At 43.2% G+C, this 19,034-nt stretch overlaps 1 protein-coding gene across 2 annotated transcripts in view; it reads right to left on the reverse strand.

The window, feature by feature from the left end:
• Positions 1 to 17,903, reverse strand: part of dpy19l1l (dpy-19-like 1, like (H. sapiens)) — a 70,568-nt gene extending 52,665 nt beyond the window's left edge. For both annotated transcript variants that reach the window (XM_052022771.1, XM_052022770.1), the window contains exons 1-7: positions 17,448 to 17,903; positions 16,738 to 16,762; positions 13,021 to 13,108; positions 11,465 to 11,602; positions 10,325 to 10,445; positions 10,144 to 10,237; positions 1,333 to 1,390 (exon numbers count right to left, since the gene is read on the reverse strand). In XM_052022771.1, coding sequence (XP_051878731.1) covers positions 1,333 to 1,390; positions 10,144 to 10,237; positions 10,325 to 10,445; positions 11,465 to 11,602; positions 13,021 to 13,108; positions 16,738 to 16,762; positions 17,448 to 17,700 — 777 coding nt within the window. In that variant the 5' untranslated portion in view covers positions 17,701 to 17,903. The remainder of the gene's footprint in view (positions 1 to 1,332; positions 1,391 to 10,143; positions 10,238 to 10,324; positions 10,446 to 11,464; positions 11,603 to 13,020; positions 13,109 to 16,737; positions 16,763 to 17,447) is intronic.
• Positions 17,904 to 19,034: the final 1,131 nt, after the last annotated feature.

The following is a 19,034-nucleotide window of genomic DNA, read 5'->3' on the forward strand; positions in this document are numbered from 1 at the left end:
TTCCCAATTTACACTCCCAAGTTCCTGCCTAATATCATCATAATTCCCCCTCCCCCTGTCAAATACTTTCCCATATTGTCTGCTCCTATCCCTCTCCAAGGCCCTGGTAAAGATCAAGGAGTTATGGTCACTGTCCCCAAAATGTTCTCCCACCGAGAGATCTGAAACCTGATCAGGCTCATTGCCTAGTACCAGATCCAGTATGGCCTCTCCTCTAGTTGGCCTGTCCACATACTGTGTCAGGAATTCTTCCTGGACACTCCAAACAAATTCTGCCCCATCTATCTCCTTTATACTAAGGAGGTGCCAATCAATATTAGGGGATATGAAATCACCCATGACAACAACCCTGTTATTTTTGCACCTTTTCAATATCTGCCTCCTGATCTGCTCCTCAGCGTCTCTGCTGCTATTGGGGGGGGGTCTGTAGAATACTCCCAATAAAGTGATCGCTCCCTTCCTGTTTCTGACTTTCAACCACATTCAATAGATGATCCCTCCAAGATGTCCTCCCTTTCTACAGCTGTGATACTGTCCCCGATCAGCAAAGCCACTCCCCCACCTCTTTTACCTCCGTCCCTGTCCCTGTCCCTTTTGAAACATCTAAACCCCGGAATATCCAGCAGCCATTCCTACCCTTGTAACAGCCAAGTCTCCGTAATGGCTACCACATCGTAGTTCCATGTACTTACCCATGCTCTAAATTCATCACCCTTGTTCCTGATACTTCTCTCATTAAAGTAGACATACTTCAGCCCATCTAACTGACTGCAATTTTGCCCTTTCAACTGCCTTTCCTTCCTCACAGTCTTTCTACATGCTGCATCTACTTGTACACTAAATGCACCAACCTCTGACCTATCACTCGGGTTCCTATCCCCCTTTGGTATGAACAACTTTCACCAGCCACATACGTAATAACCTTCAACAAGTTCCAAGTAAGCCCCCGTTTGAAAATTAGCTGTGAATTTTCAGATTGACACACTGGAATTTGGAGAGTCAATGCTGTCCCGGTGGGCAGGGTAGGCAGAAGGTGAGGGGAATGGAGAAGTGTGGGGACAGTGCTGGTGAGGAAATGGACTGCAATACCTTTGAGGAGCTGAAGCTTCACTGATGCCTGCATTGCATCAGGAGTTCGGCTGCTCGTTACTGACCCTCATGTTCAATTTGATACATGATTCCTTCTGACTTGAACAGCAGCTCTTGACTTGCACAACAAACCGGGATTCCCTAGCCACAGGGTAAATGATCAAGTAGAGGAAATCTGAAGTTAACATTGAAATAAATATGGGAAAGTTTAAGGAGTTCAAAAGAAGCAACCACCACACTTACCTCACCGTGATTAAAAAAAAAGCAAGCTACAGTGATCACTCCACCAAATCTACTCCCACTGGAAAAGAAAAGAATATTGTTTACAGTCTCATTTCTCAGAGCACATTGCAATATTCAGTAAAGTTTCATTGTTTGATAACCATGAATTATATTAATACAGAGCCATCTCCTCTTCAACAAGTTGCAAACAGTCAGCATTCTACAAGATGCTGCTTGCGCTCACTCCTTCCTGGACCTTTGTTCCCACCACTACTGTCTCAGCAGCCAATCTACACACAAGAAGTGAAAACAACAAGAATATTCTGCTTTAGTGAAGTTGGCAAGTGATGAATGTTGGCTAGGATAGTAGGAGAACAGTGCCTGGGAATGTCCACCTTGAGTAAGGTGAACCTAAAGGCTGGCAGCAGTAGGGTAAATGCTTAACCACACAGGTGTGGTGCAGTGCAGGACTGGGGCTCAAGATACGAAAGGATAGGGTGTATTGAGCTGAAGCTTATAAAAGACAGAACTTGGAGCATGGATTAATTGGGATATGTGAGAAATAGTTCCCTAGCACACACCAGATGTAGTTAAGTATAAAACTTTATGGGAGAAAATATATTCAGATATTTGGAAACCTGTCTATTTTATCTCAATCATCTTGAACAGCCATTATGTACAATAGTTGAGCTGCTGGCTTCATTTAAGACTGGGGATTGCTAGAAGCTGCTATAGTCAAAAATTCAGTCTGTGTTCATAAACCCTGTAGTTTAGTTTTAACAAATCCCATAAGGACTCTCCTTTAGAAACCTGTAGGCTGCAGTTTTCAACTGTCCCATTCTGTTCTGAAGAGGCAAAGCTGAATGCCAGATACAGCTGGTAAACTATACCAGTTACCAAACAAGGATGGACAGAACACAGGTAATTATGTAATGACTAGATTGGTGGTTGTTGAATAAACTACGATCCCAAAGATACACAGAAATTGGAGCAGGGAAGCAGGCCATTCAGCCCGTGCTGTCTATGTTTATCCTTTGCATGAGTAATATTCTAATTCATGTGCCCACCCAGTCCCCCTACCCCTTTAATTTCCCATCTCCTACTGTATCCCCAATCCCTCATCTATAAATGTAGAGCCATCTTTTATTGTGAATCTAAACAGAAATGGGCAAACTGAGGGCACAAAACACATGGGGGGGGCTGAAAATTACTAAATGTCACACAGAGAAGAGAACACAGGCCCCATAAAGAGGTGGGGGGGGGGGGTGAAAAAAAAATCAACTTTCAGTGAACTGGAAGCACACTAATTAAAATAGCCATATCATCAGTAGATGCCACCAGGCTGGGTTTGTTCAACAGGAGCGCCCTCCAGTGGAACGCATTAGCTCCCAACCAACCAATTCACTCCTTAACTCCCTACATATTAAATCATCAGACAACTTAAACAGAGAAACAGCTTAATTACAATATGAGTAGAAGGAAAGACTCTCTCTGTCACAAGACATAAATGGAACTGTTTCAAGTCTCCTTCCGTCAAGGAGAATAAATGCTGCCCTCATTCCATAAATGAATAAATAAAACAGTCGACACCAATACCCACCTGATATTTAGATAGCTGTAAAAGATCCTACTACGTAATTTAAACAGTAGTGAGTTCTCCTGATCGATGTTCAGGCCAAAAAAAATCCAGTAACATCATCAAAAACAAAGTTCGATCATTCACCATGTGAGAGCTTGCGCAAATTGACTGCTGGATTTCCCACATTAATGACTACAGTTCAGAAGTACCTCTGGCTATAAGTACTTTGGACGTTTTTTTCTTAATTAAACGTATAACTGGGACTTAGGAGATCTAACAGCAGTGTGTAGTGACTCACCATCCGAGCAAGCGAACCGGCTCGGCGGTAGGGTCACGCGTCGTTGGAGCAGCGAGGCCCAAGATGGCGTTGGGCCTTCGTCTTCCCCGAGCGACGGGGAGAACCCGCGCGTGGGAAAAGTTTGATGACATAGCGCATACGTCATTTCCGTTTTTGGTGGGCGGGAACCATTCCTCTTAAAAGGCCTGCGCAAGGCGGGAAAATAAATCAGTTTTTGTTCTGCAGCCCACCGACTAGTATCTTGCTTTCACATCGCAGTAGCAGCCACTACATTGGTGATCCCGACGTGATGTGAAAGCAAGACACTGTCGTTGCTGATGCGCTTTCCAGACCGACCAGCCTGTCCCTGGGTGCTGACTACACGGCCCTGGCTGACACACAGCAAGCCGACGACGAGCTGCCCAGGCATAGAACCGCAGTCTCGGGCCTGCAACTCAAGATTTCTTAGTTGGTCCAGGTCAGCAGACCCTCCTTTGCGACATCGCAACAGGTCAACCTCGCGCTATAGTTCCTGAAGCCTGGCAGAAACGCGTTTTCGACTTGGTACATGGGTTGGCGCACCCGTCCATCAGATCAACTATTCGACTGGTCGCCAGCAAGTTCGTCTGGCATGGCCTGCGCAAACAGGTCAGTGAGTGGGCCTGGACTTGTCCACACTGCCAGACATCAAAAATCCAATGATACACCAAGGTCCCGCCACAGCAGTTCGAGCCTACCCGTAGAAGGTTCGACCACATCCACGTCGACCTCATTGGTCCTCTGCCAGTTTCAAGAGGAGCTCTGTACCTCCTTACCATCGTGGACCGGTTCACAATGTGGCCAGAGGCAACCCCTCTATCCGACATCACGACTGATTCCTGTGCCCGGGCGCTGTTCAAAACTTGGATCTCGCGTTTTGGTGTTCCAGCCCACATCACTTCAGACAGGGGCACCCAGTTTACCTCCAGCCTCTGGTCTGCATTAGCGAACATGCTGGGGACGCAGCTGCACACCACCATGGCCTAGCACGCTCAATCAAACGGGTTGGTGGAACGTTTCCACCGCCATCTGAAATCAACCTTGATGGCCCGCCTGAAAGGTCCTAACTGGGTCCGCAAACTGCCTTGGGTCCTGCTTGGCATACGCACTGCGCCCAAGGAAGATCTCCATGCTTCGTCAGCTGAACTCGTGTATGGTGCGCCCCTGGTTGTCCCAGGGATTTCATACCCGCCCTTCAGGGCCAAGAGGAACAACCCACAGCAGTCCTGGAAAGACTGTGCGAGAGGCTTGGCAGCTTGGCATCGATTCCCACTTCGCGGCATGGTCAAGCCCCATCCTGTGAGCACAAGGAACTACAAGACTGTAAGTTCGTTTTCGTTCGCAGGGGCACACCCCGGGCACCGTTGCAACGACCATACGAGGGGCCGTTCCAGGTCATCAGGAATAATGGTCCACCTTTAGTTTGGACATTGGGGGCAAGGAAGAGGTCTTCACGACGGACCGCCTCAAACCGGCCCATTTAGACCTACAACAACTGGTCGAGGTCCCAATACTGCGACGCAGAGGCCGACCTCCTAAGCAATGGCTAGCACAGCCCGCGAACCTTGGGGACCATATCGCTGGTTCGGGGGGGGGGGGGAAATGTGGTGGTTGTGTAGTGACTCACTGTCTGAGCAAGCGAACCGGCTTGGCGGTTGGGTCGCGCATCGTCAGAGCAGCGAGGCCCAAGATGGCGTTGGGCCTTTGTCTTCCCCAAGCGACGGGGAGAACCTATGCACGGAAAAAATTTGATGACGTAGCGCATACGTCATTTCCGTTTTCGGTGGGTGGTAACCGTTCCTCTTAAAAGGCCCACGCAAGGCAGGAAAATAAATCAGTTTTTGTTCTGCAGCCCACCAACTAGAGTCTTGCTTTCACATCGCGGTAGCAGCCGCTACAAGAGATTAATTCCTAATGTAAGTGGATTCTGTTTTAAGAGGGTAGCTGAGGCAAGGGAATAAACAATACATGAAAGAATACTGAACAGTGTGGAGGAACAGAGGGACCTTGAGTCGACGTGCACAGATCCCTGAAGATAGTAAGTCTGGTACACAAAGGTAGGTAAAGCAATGTATGGGATATTTGCTATTATTGGGTTTGGAGGTATTGCTAGAACTGTTTAAGGCATTAATCAGGTCACAATTAGAGTAGTGCACACAATTCTACTCCTTCATCCTAAATTCCAGAATGTGTTGTTTCACTAGATGCTGAAAAGGCGTTTGACAGAGTCGAATGGGAATATCTATTCACTACACTTCAAAAATTTAATTTTAGCCCTAAATTTATATCTACGATTAAAATGATTTATTATACACTTATGGCTTCAATACTTACTAATAATCAAAGATCTCCTTTGTTTACGCTTTTTTGAGGTACTAGACAAGGTTGCCCGTTAAGCCCTTTATTATTTGATATTGCTTTAGAACCCTTGGCCATTGCACTTTGGGACTCTTCAAATGTATGTGGCATTACTCGCAGACAGATGATTCATAAGATATCTCTCTACGCCGATGACGTGTTACTTTATATTTCTAATCCGGATGAATCTATCCCCGCAGTACTATCACTACTAGATCAGTTAAGTGTTTCTTCTGGCTATAGATTAAATTTTAATAAGAGCGAACTTTTTCCATTGAATATGCAAACCCCAATTTATAGCCAATTACCTTTTAGATTGGTAACTATCTTATGTATTTAGGTGTTAAAATTACCAAGAAACATAAGGACTTATTTAAAGCTAATCTATTGCCTTTAATTGACCATGTTAAACAATTATTTACTAAGTGGTCTCCACTGTTGTTATCATTGGTAGGCCGAATTAATGCGATTAAGATGAATATTTAACCAAAATTTTTATATTTATTTCAAGCGATTCCAATTTTTGTCCCAAAATCGTTTTTTGACACAATTGATTCTAAAATTCTTTCATATATTTGGCAGAATAAAAACCCAAGGTTAAGTAAGAAATATTTACAAAAATTAAAAAAGGATGGTGGTTTGGCCTTGCCTAACTTTAGATTATACTATTGGGCAATTAATATTAGATATTTAATTTTTTGGATACAAGATTCTGATGTAATTCAATGCCCCAAATGGGTATGCCTTGAGCACCAATCAGTTCCTGACTTTTCATTAGTTTTTATTTTAGGTGCTTCTCTCCCTTTTGTACTTACCAAGTTAAGTAAACACACGACTAACCCAATTGTTAAACATACAATATGAATATGGTTTCAATTTCGTAAATTTTTTGGATTGAATAAATTTAATTTGTCAAGTCCCATTCAATCTAATTTTTTCTTTCATCCATCTAGAGCTGACTCAGCTTTTTCCACATGGAAAAGGAAGGGAATAGTATGTTTTCCTGATCTATTTATTGATAACTGTTTTTCATCTCTTGAATAATTGTCTAATAAATATAATTTGCCTAGATCACACTTTTATCGATATTTGTAGATCAGAAATTTTTTAAAAACTACTATACCCTCTTTTCCGACACCTTACAAAATTGAAACTACGGAAAAAATTTTAGGTCTTAATCCTTATCAGAAGGGCTTGATAGCAATAATTTATGATTTAATTGTGAAAATACGTCTAGAATCATTAGACAAAATTAAGAATGAATGGGAAAGTGAACTCCAGACATCTATACCTATAGAGACTATAGAGAAAATTCTTCATTTAGTCAATACATCTTCAATGTGTGCCAGACACTCATTGATACAGTTTAAGGTAGTCCACAGGACCCATATGTCCAAAGATAAGTTAGCTCGTTTCTATAACCATATAAATCCTATATGTGATAGATGTAAATCAAATGTGGCTTCTTTGACACATATGTTTTGGTCCTGTCCTCTTCTGGAAAAATATTGGAAAGACATTTTTAACATTATTTCAAATGTATTGAAGATTGATTTACAACCTCACCCTATCACTGCAATTTTTGGATTACCAAGGATAGAGTCTGGCCATTTATCTCCTTCCACTAACCGTATGATTGCTTTTGTTACATTAATGGCCAAATGATCCAGTTTGCTTAAATGGAAGGATCCAATACCCCCTTCTACTTTTCAATGGTTTTCTCAAACTATATCATGTTTAAACTTGGAAAAAATTAGGAGTGGTACTGTTGATCCTTCGCTTAAATTTAAAGATATTTGAAGTCCATTTATTCAATATTTTCACATGATGTAGATCCCCTGTCAATAACTTTCCAACTTGGAAGAACGGACTTGACGACATAATATTGCTCTGTTTCTACTGAGAAATTTTAGCCCAGTTTTTTTTTTCCCCCTTTTTTTTGTTGTTTGTTTTTCTTTTGAAAAGTTTTTTTTTGTTTAGTTTATATTGTTTATAATTTTTTTTATTGATTTGGTTTTTTTTAATTTATATAATAAATCTTTTTCTTTCCTTTCTTTTACATTATATTCATTTACTAAGAGATCGTTGGATCTACAGTTTTTTTTATATTTTATTGTTCTTTATGATTATAAATGCTATGATTGTTACCCTAATCTTTTTGTATTACATGTATAAATATTGATGCTATATATCAATCTGTATTAATTTGAAAACTAATAAAAAGATTGAAAAAGACAATTCTGGTTACCACACCACAAGAAGGATGTGGTAACACAAGAGGATGATGCAAGTGCTGCAAAGTGTTACTTAAGAGGAAAGACTGGCCAGGGTGGTGTTATTTTCTTTGCAGCAGGGATGACAGCTGGGATATTGGGAGGTGTATAACAAACAGCCCAAACAGGGTGAACGGGACAGATCCATTTCCCTTAGCAGCAAAGCTGACTGGGGATGTGGGATTAATGAAAAATTAATGTAAATGCATGATTGATCGTCGTAGCAGATTCGCTGGGCCAAAAGGCCTATTTCAGTGCTGTATCTCTGAGAAAATGGGGGGGGGGGGGGGGGGGGGGTATTTGTTTATTGGGAAGGGTATGGTTCCAGATGTCACTGCCTGAAGGGATAGAGGTGCTGAAATCCCCATCACATTTAGACACCTGGAGCCGCAACTTGCAAGGGTTCAGAGTTATAACTGTGAAGTGAGAGTGCCTAAATAATACTTCTTTGACTGGCATGGCTACAATAGGCCAAGTGGCCTTCTTTTCCGTTGTAAGTTTCTACAAACCTAGAATTCACATTTTATGCAATAGCAAGTCATCGCAGGGCTTTCCAAATGCACAGTTTTTGTACTTATGTCTCACCATACACGGCAATTAGCAGGGGTATAGTGGCTGCATTATTGGACCACCGGTCCAGAACTCATCAAGGTCAGCTATTACACTAGAGTTACCATGAATCTGGGTCAGTATCAGACAACGTCCAAGGAAAGGGTTGGAGTCAGTAGCTGGGAAATGCAGTCTATGACCAGAACTTCAGATGATGGCTTAGTGGGAGGAAATTTCTGCTCAGCCAGTACTGTATCTTGAATACACAGGAGAGGGACTGAGAGGTGGGTACAAGGCAAAGTTGTCAAACATGCACAAGGAAAGTGACAATTTTTGGATGAAGTTGCCAAGGCACAGCAGAAAGATGGGAGACAGGAGGGGACCAAGGTCTCACCTGCCTGCTCAGTAAAAGATTCCAGGCAGTATTTTTAAAAAAGAGAATGTAAATTATCCTTTGGCCAATATTTACCCATCAATCAATAATCACAAAAATAAAGAGACTGCCTGCTCATTAACACATTTCTATGTGGGTGTGGTTGCCATCTTTCCTCCATAACAGGGATCTCACTTCATTGGTTGCAAGGTGCTTTGTGCCATCTTAAGGTTGAAAAAGGCACTAAAGAAATGCAAAACCAGCAGCCTGTCTACCAGAGGCACAGACCAATGATTGGGAGGAACAAGTTCATACAACACCATGGAAGGAGGAGTATTTCAATTCAAAAGTTGAATAACTCCAGAACAGAAAAACTACCAAAGTTATAAACCCACCTAGCTCACTAATGGGCACTGAAGAACACTTGTTGTCCCTTAACCAGTCTGGCCTAAATACAACTCCAGGGACAATCTGGTTGACTCTTAATTACCCTCTGAGGTGGCCCAGCTAGCCAGTTGTTAAAGCACAAGAACAAAGTGCATTCTGACAAAGGGTCATCGACCCGAAATGTTAACTCTATCTCTCTCCACAGATACTGCCTGACATGCTGAGTGTTTCCAATATGTTCTGGTTTTGTTTCAGATTTCCAGAATCTGCAGTTTTTTTTGATTTATATTCCAACTGCAGCAGGCTAAGGCACCACCTTCTCACAGCCACTGGGGACAACCTGTAAATGCTAGATCTGTCAACAACACCCATAAACCAAATGAGAAGAAAATAACTTTTCATATAGCGCTTCACGTATTCTGCACCCTTTGTTACAGATGTAACAGACTGGTTATACCTGGTACCTCCTCCTCCACATCAGCATTCAGGAGTGAATGGGAAAGGGGAAGGGCAGAAGGAAGAGACTACTAACTAACTGACAACCAACCACTAATATTTATGTAATAGCTATTCCCATCATACAACTACATTTGCTTATTATATATGGTTGCTTCACAAGTAGACTAAAGTTCCAATGATGTCACCTCTCTGCCTGGTAAAATACCAGGAATTTCATTAAATTATTTAAAGGTGAACTACTCCATCAGAGGATTAAAAATCTGTGACATACAAACAACAGTTCCAATCAGCAAAGCAGATTAGCACTTCAGGAAGTGAGATGGCAAGATCCGGGAGCAGAGTCCCTGAAAGACAGTGAACTCTTCACAGGAAATTAAGTAAACAGGATTTTCTACTCCTTATATCGGATTACCCAAACCAGCTCTAAAAGTAAAATAAAACAATCCAAAAAACAAAAACTCAATGAAAATACAATTCTGATGACCAAATATGACATGTAGCAGATGCACTTGTTAATGGTACTGGAATATCCGCTTACCTCAAGTATGTTCCATAGATGAAAAATAGTGACATCATGAAACCATTTAAAATAAAAACAAATGTGACATAAAAGTAGGCAGGGTCTCCCATTCCTGCTGAACAAAACAAATCACATTTTCAGTTTATTACCTGCATAAATATTCAAAAGGTCTGAAGTACACACAACACAAAGAACTTGCCTTCACAGCTCTCCACAGGAGTGAAGCCCTGACCTCGGTCCACACGCCAACACATTTTGGTTGAAATGCCAAGAAAATCTGCAATGGCAATGTAAATGCGGTACCAGCTAGCCAGCACTACCTATCAAGAAAAGAGTCAGGTCTTCCCATTACACCGGGTTCAGTTTTAAACCAAACATTGTTCTTCAGATAGTTCTCATGTAAGTGATAGCTAACAGCTTAAACAGGTTTAAGAACATTACCCCATCCAATCCCAGTAATGGGGTTCATCACCCTGGCATTGAATAAAATTCCTGTTGGCACCTGATTACAATCATCCAAAAGCTTGCTAACGAGGCAGTAATCACTATTGTCAAGAACATCTAACTTTTTTTTGAAAAAAGCTATTACAATGATACACGACTGTTCGTAGCAATCCCAACTGTTTGTCAGGAGGCTGTGGGTTTGCGACTCTCCCAGGACTTGAGCACTGAAGTGTATGACACCACAATACTGAAGCAGTGCCCTTCTGTCAGTGCAGGGAAATATTATGTATCTGGAGGCACTAATTCAAGAGTAGTGACATCCATGAGTTTATTGGCCAATGTTTCTTCCCTAATTATTGCCTCCAGTATCTCACCCCATGACAAAAAAAAATTCAACAAGTCATTTGTGACACTGTCTGTTTAGTAAATTGTTGCTGTCTGTGTTACAGCAGCCAATGAATGTCACACAGTAATCAATTCTGTATTAAACAAATGGAGACACATGAAAGATGTTACATTCCATTCAGGAAAAAAAATTCAAAAAAAGTAGAATTGCAAGCAGGAATTTACATGAATCAAGCTCCAAAGCAGAAGGGAGGAGAGAGTAAACCAGAGGGGTTGAGGTTGATGAGGAAAGAGATCTGGAAGAGCAAGGATGATGAGTGTGCAGGATCATGGATGAAACCACATTGCAGAGTGCTGTTCTGGTGGAGTTTGTGCGATAGCAGGGCAGGATGGGAGAGCATTAAGGAACTTTCCTAAATGCCAGCTAGTATGCTGGCTATTTTAATCTTTATACTGATGAATAAATGGGAACTAGATGCATTGTTATTAGGTCTCTGATTCAGAACCAGATGTCATAAAAAGGATAAATTCTTTCATGAAGATTACCAACCTCTGGATAAAGATTGAACCGCTTCAAGGTGTTGATAACCAAAGGATATTCAGTCAAGCAATCATTCATTATGGAAGTTAAGCCTTCATGATATGAAGGTGCCTCGATAATGGTCTTAAAGAACGAATAATACAAGCCCTAAAACCAGAGAATGTTTAGAAGCATTATGTTAACATAACCAAGATAAACTTCAATGTGTCCAAAACAGACTGATAAACAAACCAGAAATGTCAAGGGAACAATGAACTCTGGCTCACTGCACAAGCATTTTGTGGAAAGAATATTTCCTGCAACACTAACCTGTTAATATCTATTCCTATTACAGAACTTATTAAAAACCTATCCATTCTGCATTGCAACTGATATTTCAATTGGTTTTAGATCCAGACTTTAAAAATATCAAATTAACTTTTTTCATTCAAAAATTAATCTCCCCACACACGCTATCAATAAATTTAATTTCTAAATGAACAATGATGATCATTGTAGGCAAGGGTAATAAATACACCTTGCACTTATCCCTCCAAACTACCATTACACCTGCTCATCCTTGAACAGTTCTAAATTCATTGAAGCCTATGTGCTGACTTCCTCAGTTACTGCTTTCTAACAGTATTTCCAATGGCATCTAGTGGGAAGAAAGACCAAGCTGAACAACACAATTAGCCAGTCAATGATCAAGTGCCTGAGTTCCATTCCTCATTCTGTCATCTTACTTTATTTCCACATTAGGCTTGAGGAGGCTTTGTGGGGTGTGGATAGAATTACAACCTTAAAGGAAACCGGCTGAGTTTTGTTTAGACTAGAAAGGATTGAGAGAGACACTGGGTGAACATGGGAAATCCCAATAAACAGGGAGAAGAGATCAGTCATAATATGTTCACAGTGGGCCACGTATAGTACAGTAAAAGGATCTGATCCCATAGAGGTACTCAGTTCTGACCAGTCAATGTAGAACACAGTTCAAGGAATGGCTCAGGCTGGCTCTACATAAAGCCGTGGAACTGCATCAAGCCAGAAAGAAACATGTAATTCTGAGGACAAATAAGGCCACTTCAAACACCTGTGTTTGCAACCAAAAAAAGATGATCCTCCTTCCCCATTTCATGCCCAACTGTAAAGGTTTCCACCACTTTAATGTTCAAGGAGCAGAATGTAGTGCTAACTGCAGAATTACTCCTTGCTATTCTCCCTAGTCTGGTTTCCTCCATTGTATCTGTATCAAAATGTCAGGTCACTCCAGTCACCAAATCTCCTCCAATGACCAATTGTCATTATAAATGCAAAATTAATTTGCTCAGTCCGAGGTATTTACAATTCAGTGGTGTCCATAGTATGAGATGCTATGTGGATTGTATTTGCCTACTGACTTGGATTGACAAAGCAGCTCATTTTGCAGAAACCAGATGCACTTTATCAAAATGAAGGCTGCTGACCAGTGGAAATCAACCGATGCAGAAAACTAGCTACTGGTAAACTACCAACTGCCATTCAGTTATCTTTGGGTACATTGGGACTCTGAGGCTAACCACTAAAAAGCTAAATCAAATGCTCACCATTTCAGTACGAAAGGCCATTTCACGTTCTAATGTTGAAAGATGAGAGAAATGTCGATTATTTTCAAAGAGGCTAGCTATGTGGTACCTGAAGTAAATTAGAACAAAGTTAAAAGTTTAAACATTACTTTGACAATTGAGAAAAGGTCTATAAAGTAGCTGTTTATTCAGCAGGCATACATAATTCTGTCACCAAATGAACAGTGAATATAAACAACTGGATACCAGCTTTCAAACTATTTAGAAATGCCTTCAATCTATTCATCTCCCACTACTGGGAAAACAATTACAAGGAGCACATAAAAAAGACATCTCAAGTAACAAAATTAACAGCAGGAGGAACCACAGATCTATTACATCTGAGAACCTGAAGGTTAGGGGAGAATGTGTGATGGGACCTTCTTCAAATTACATAGAACTTTTTAATCTAGGAACACAATGCGACCAGTAGTTCAACTTAAGAACACTCTTCATTTCTTCACAACACCACCACATTCAGGGCCTCAGTTACCACACCACCCAACATGCACAGATAATCTTCCCATCTTTAGTCCTAACTTATGATTCTCCATCATAGGGATCTCCTCTAGCTCTCTGTTTGTTTTTTAAATGGCACATTAAACAATTGGAATCATATTTTCGAAACTGAACCAGACTCCAAGGGCAATGTTTTAAAGCTGATCAGGAGAATTTTCTCAGGACCTAAAGGTTATCCCTCAACCAACAAAATCCAACATGTACATTATCATAATGCTGATTTTGTGAGACCTTAGTGCCCAGATTAGCTTCTCTGCCTCCTACATTACAAGAGTGACTCATTGGTTGCAAATCTTTGCCACTGGTGAGATTGTGAAATCCTACTGGAAATACAAGCCTCAAATATTTTTTTCTCTCTCTCTCACAAACACACACACACACACAATTGTCAAGGCAAGTTGTGTTTATCATACTTGCAATGGCTCTCCCAAAATACCTCTTGCATCTAGGAAGCCTCACTAATTATTTTGACTTGAGATGTTAAGAGGTTGCCTGCCTGTCCAAACAGTTATGATGTCACCTGGCTTATCCCGCAAGGCCTCTTTGAACAATGCTACCAACCCACACAGCTCTGTCTCTGGATTACCAATCACACTGACACATCGAGCCCAAGTTACCGTTAACTCTTTCACTGAAGTGTGAGAGAGGATGGACCTCATATTAACATCCACAAAACAAAGGTCCTCTACAAAGCTGTGACCTTGCATCTTCCTACGTTAAACTCCATTTGCCAACCTCCACTAAACCTTCCAAACCTAATGAACGACCAAGTGAATCAGTGAACCTCTCCCAGGCCAACAGCCCCAGCAGTTAGGCCCTAATTGTATACAGTCGACTCTGAAGGGCAGGTCAAGTCCCTTGTGTGCCTGACACCAGACACCCAATTATGAGCTCTGTCACATTACCAGTCAGACAGAGGAAAGGGTTGAAGGATATTCTCAAAGCCTCTTTGAAAAAAGTTTAACAACCAGCTGACTCATGGGAAACCTGGACCATCACCACTCAAAGTAGAGAAGCAGTGTTCAGGATGGCACCAGGGGCTGATGCTATTTGTCTGGAGCTGACAGAACTCAGTGTAAATGGCGGGACCCCATCACACGAGCTACCCACTACCTGTGGCAGAAGCTGCAGGTCCCACATTGGCCTCATCAGTCACTGCAGAACCTGCAGGACTGGAGTAAAAGGAAGCAAATCATCCTCAATCCCGATTAAAGAAGAAAATATTAAACAATGACCAACATAGCCCTACCCTTGGCTCTGAGCACATTACAATGCAAACACCCTGGAGAAGTCTCACAGGCTTTCAGTTTCTTCACGAAGCTGGTAAATCTCTCCTTGCTCTCAGTACTCCCTCGGGGCTGAGGACAACCTGCTTCCACCCAGGTGCTGTGGTTTCTCACGTGGCTGATGAGACCCATGTGGAACTAGGAGACTTTGTTACAGGGGGTGCCCGAGAGGACTGGTGGATGGGTCATTGAGGAGGAGGCATACTCCTTCCACCATTTACACCAGGCTTCTGTGTGCTCCAACAAATGAACTGAGGGCACTCCACATCATCCAGAATGCATTGTCTCCATTTTCAGAATCACAGGCCAGAGATTCTCAGGTGTCAGTAGGAATATTACACTTTGTCAAGGAAGTTTTGGGAACATCTTTGAATCTTTTCCTTTAGCTGCCTGGTAATCCAACACTGAAGAGAATTATGCTTTGGGAGTCTGGGATCAAATATCCAAACATTGTGGCCTGCCCATCTGTGTAAACTGATTGCAATTACAGCCTCAAACCTGGGGATGTTAGCCTAGGAAAAGAAGTGGATATTGGTTTGCTTGTTACATGACCTTGCATCTTCCTATGTTAAACTCCATTTGCAAAGTTTTTGCCCAATCAACCTCTCTACATCCTGCTGCAGAGTGCAAATTAAGTTCATCACAGCATGTACTCCCACTGCTTCCATGTCATCAGCAAACTTGGACACCCCCTCTTCCAAGGTAAATAAGTATGGGCCAAGACTGAGTTACATCCTTCCAGCCTGAAAAAGACCTGTGTTTTCCGACTTTCCGTCTTCTATGCAATAACCAATCATTAATCCATACTAATACACTTCCCTCAATACAATGAACTCATCTCATGCAACAGCCCTTTATGTGGCACTTTATGGAATGCATTCAGAAATTCCAAATACACTATACCCACAGGTTCCCTTCTATCAACTCTGCTTGCTATATCATCAAAAGCACTTAGGTAAATTGTCAAACATGACTTTCCTTCAAAAAATTATGTTTACTTGGCTTGGCTTGATTGCATTAAGCTTCTTTAAATGACCAGCCATTTCTTCCTTGATTATAGACTCCAAGATCTAGCCAACAATAAATGTTAAACTACCTAAACTTTTTCACCTTGTGTCTCCCTCTCCAGCCCTCCTACTATTCCAGTTTTGGAAGCGTTTTGTTCTTTTTCATTATTGAGCTCCTTTCACCACCTCAAACACTCATCTGACCTGCTTTTGTGTTTTTTTTTAATCTCCCATACCTGATCAAACTTTGCACAAAATAAGTCCTAAAAGATCTTTCAGTATCCTGCTGCAATCACATTCAAACAATATGACAGAGCACATCTCAGAAAATTGCAAAGAGAATAAAGCTTCCTACTTTTTTTCAAGAAAAGTCACAATTAGCCACTAATTCATTTAAAAACAAACTGCATCAAATAAGTAAGGAGAGAGATGGGAAAATCTAAAGATTTGCTCTGATCTCTTGTTCAAGCTTTCCAATTTCTCACAGAGAAATAAGTTGAATGTTGAATACAAAGATCTTTTTCACCAAGTCAGTAAGTTATCCAAGTAATGAAACTACCATCTTATTAATTGGATACATTCTGCATCCTTCTTTATCTCAAGCTTTTTTTAAAAAAAGATTTCACATTTCCAAAATACTGCTTGCATATACACAATTGTACCAAAGTGCCCAGGCACTGCTTGTGACAGGATTTGACACTTACCCAGTTTATAAAAGGAGACAGAATATTTGGTACATCTTGATGAAAGAACATTTGATTTTCATTCACAAGGTGGCTATACAGTCAGCTTGACACTTTAAATTATTTTGATGAGACTAAAATTTCATTGGATTCTGCACTCAACCAGCAGCTTTGACAACCTTAAGCTAATCGCAATATACTCACCAATGCAAAATTCCTGCAATGATAGCTGTGAGAGAGGGATGGAAACAATCAATTGGGGATCTAAACTTGTTTTCTTACAGATATCCCATTTCACCACCAGTTTTTCTTCCCAATAAAAGTTGAAAGCAGCAAATTGTACAGACCAGAGTGAAAACAAGTGGTGACCCTCCCTCGTTACTCTCCCTTCCCTGTCCCATTCCCATTCCCTCTCCCCTTCCACTCCTCTCTGCAACTCCATTTACCTCCCTTCCCAGTATCAATCCCTCAGTTACACTCCTACACCACCCCATCTTCCCCTTCCACTCAGCCTTACTGCCTTCCCTCCACCTAACCCTGGCCCCACCCTTGACCTCGTCACTCTACCTCACTAACCTTCCCCCTCCTCCTGTCCCCTTCCCTTATCGTCCTCTTCTGCCCCATCCTGTTGCCTTCCTCTTCATTCACTCCCTCCCCGACCTCCATCTCCATCCACCCACCACCTCCCCTTTCGAGCCCCTCTCTCTACCAATCCTCCTCCTCCTCCCCTCTCCAACCACCCCCCCCCCCCCTCAGGCCACCTTCCTCTTCGCTTCCTCGCTCCCACAACGTCCCTGATCCCATCCCCTCCCACTCCACAGACCTACCACCCTCCACGTCCCCACAACCCCTTCCCTCCTCCTCCTCCTTCTCCCGACCCCTCTCCTCCTCAGGCCTCCTCCCTTCCCCCTCACCAAGCAGGATGGTGGTCCCCAGGCCGCTGAGCGCCGCCTCGTCGAGGCCGAGCTGCCCCCCAATGCCGGCCACCCATTTGCCGGAGGGCCCCACACCGCCAGCCTTGGCCTTGGGGGCGGCGCAGTCCCTCCGCCTGTCTCGGCGCGGGCTGGCGCCCTTCTGCGAGGCCCTGGTGCTGCCGGGTGGGCAGCGCTGCCGATCCTCGGCCGGGCCTCGGCTGCTCCTGCTGTTGCTGCGGATCTTCATCGCCATCCCAGCGTGTGCCTGCGGGCCGGGCCGAAGCCTCGGGCGTGCGTGGCGGCGGCACCAGCCCTGCGCTCCACTCCCGGGCACGAAACCGCCACCGTCACCACGGCAACATCGCCAGGCGAGGAGGACGCAGCGCGGACAAGAGGAAACACCAAGCGATCACAGCAAGTCCTCCAGACTGACAGCACGCACGCCCAACGCGAACAACGCAGCCCAGCAACTCAATCCCTGGCAACCCACCCCAACAACCAAAACTTGTAACTCACTCCAGCTGCCAAACCCATAGCAACTCATCCCAGAAACCAAACCCCTGGAAACTCACCTTAGCAACCAAACCCCTGGCAACTCACTCCTGGTAACTAACTTCAAACAACTCACCCATAACACCCAAACCTTAGCAATCCACCTCAGGCAACACCCACAGTAACCAAATCTTAGCAATTTACCACTAACAGCCCACCCAAGGCACCCAGTCCTTGTAAGTCACCCTGAGTAACCCAATTCAGTCAACTTACCACAATTAGATCAGCCCCAGCAACCCATCTGTTGATATCTCCTTTTTTTAGGGCTATCACTTGGTATGGGCAACAAAGTAGAACAGCTGGTAGAACCGCTGCCTCACGGCTCCAGTGATGTGGGTTCAATCCCAACATCCAGTGCTGTCTGTGTGGAGTTTGCACATTCTCTTTGTGACTGCATGGGTTTCCCCTGGATGCTCTGGTTTCCTCCCACATCCCAAAGATCAGTGGGTTAATTGGCCACTGTATTTTGCCCAGAATGTGTAGATGAATGGTAGAATCAGGGGGGAGGGAAGGAGCACAGGATGGGGGATTGGGAATGTGGGGAAAATAAGTTACAAGGAAAATTGGGAGAAGGGATTGCTGTGTGGACTGGCATCGATTTGATGGGTTGAATGGCCTCCTTCTATGACAATTGGAAGTATGGATGACTTGTTCCACTCCAGTTCTGTGCTTCCTCTAATTTTGGACGCAGCAACCCTGAGATAGGAGGGAAGAAGGTGCCTGATGGGAAGGGCTGCTCATCTACTGCCCTTTACTCTGGGCTCCCGTCAAACACACTCAGGTCACTGTGCATCCCGAACACTGCTTCTCTGCTCTGGAGATTCCTATGGATCAGCAGGAACACTCCCCTTCCCAAGGAGGCCTTGAGATGATCCTCTGATCTTTTCCTCTGCCTGACCTCTGGACATGGTGGGGCTAGGAGTGGAGGGTCTGTTTTGAGAGGCTGGTGTCAAGTATGTGACCAATGTAGCCCGTCCAATGGAGTGCAATTAGGCCCTTGACACAGAGCCCCGTCCAGGTTGGGGACACTGATGT

Source organism: Pristis pectinata, chromosome 9, assembly GCF_009764475.1.
Source record: "Pristis pectinata isolate sPriPec2 chromosome 9, sPriPec2.1.pri, whole genome shotgun sequence".
Classification (NCBI taxonomy): domain Eukaryota; kingdom Metazoa; phylum Chordata; class Chondrichthyes; order Rhinopristiformes; family Pristidae; genus Pristis; species Pristis pectinata.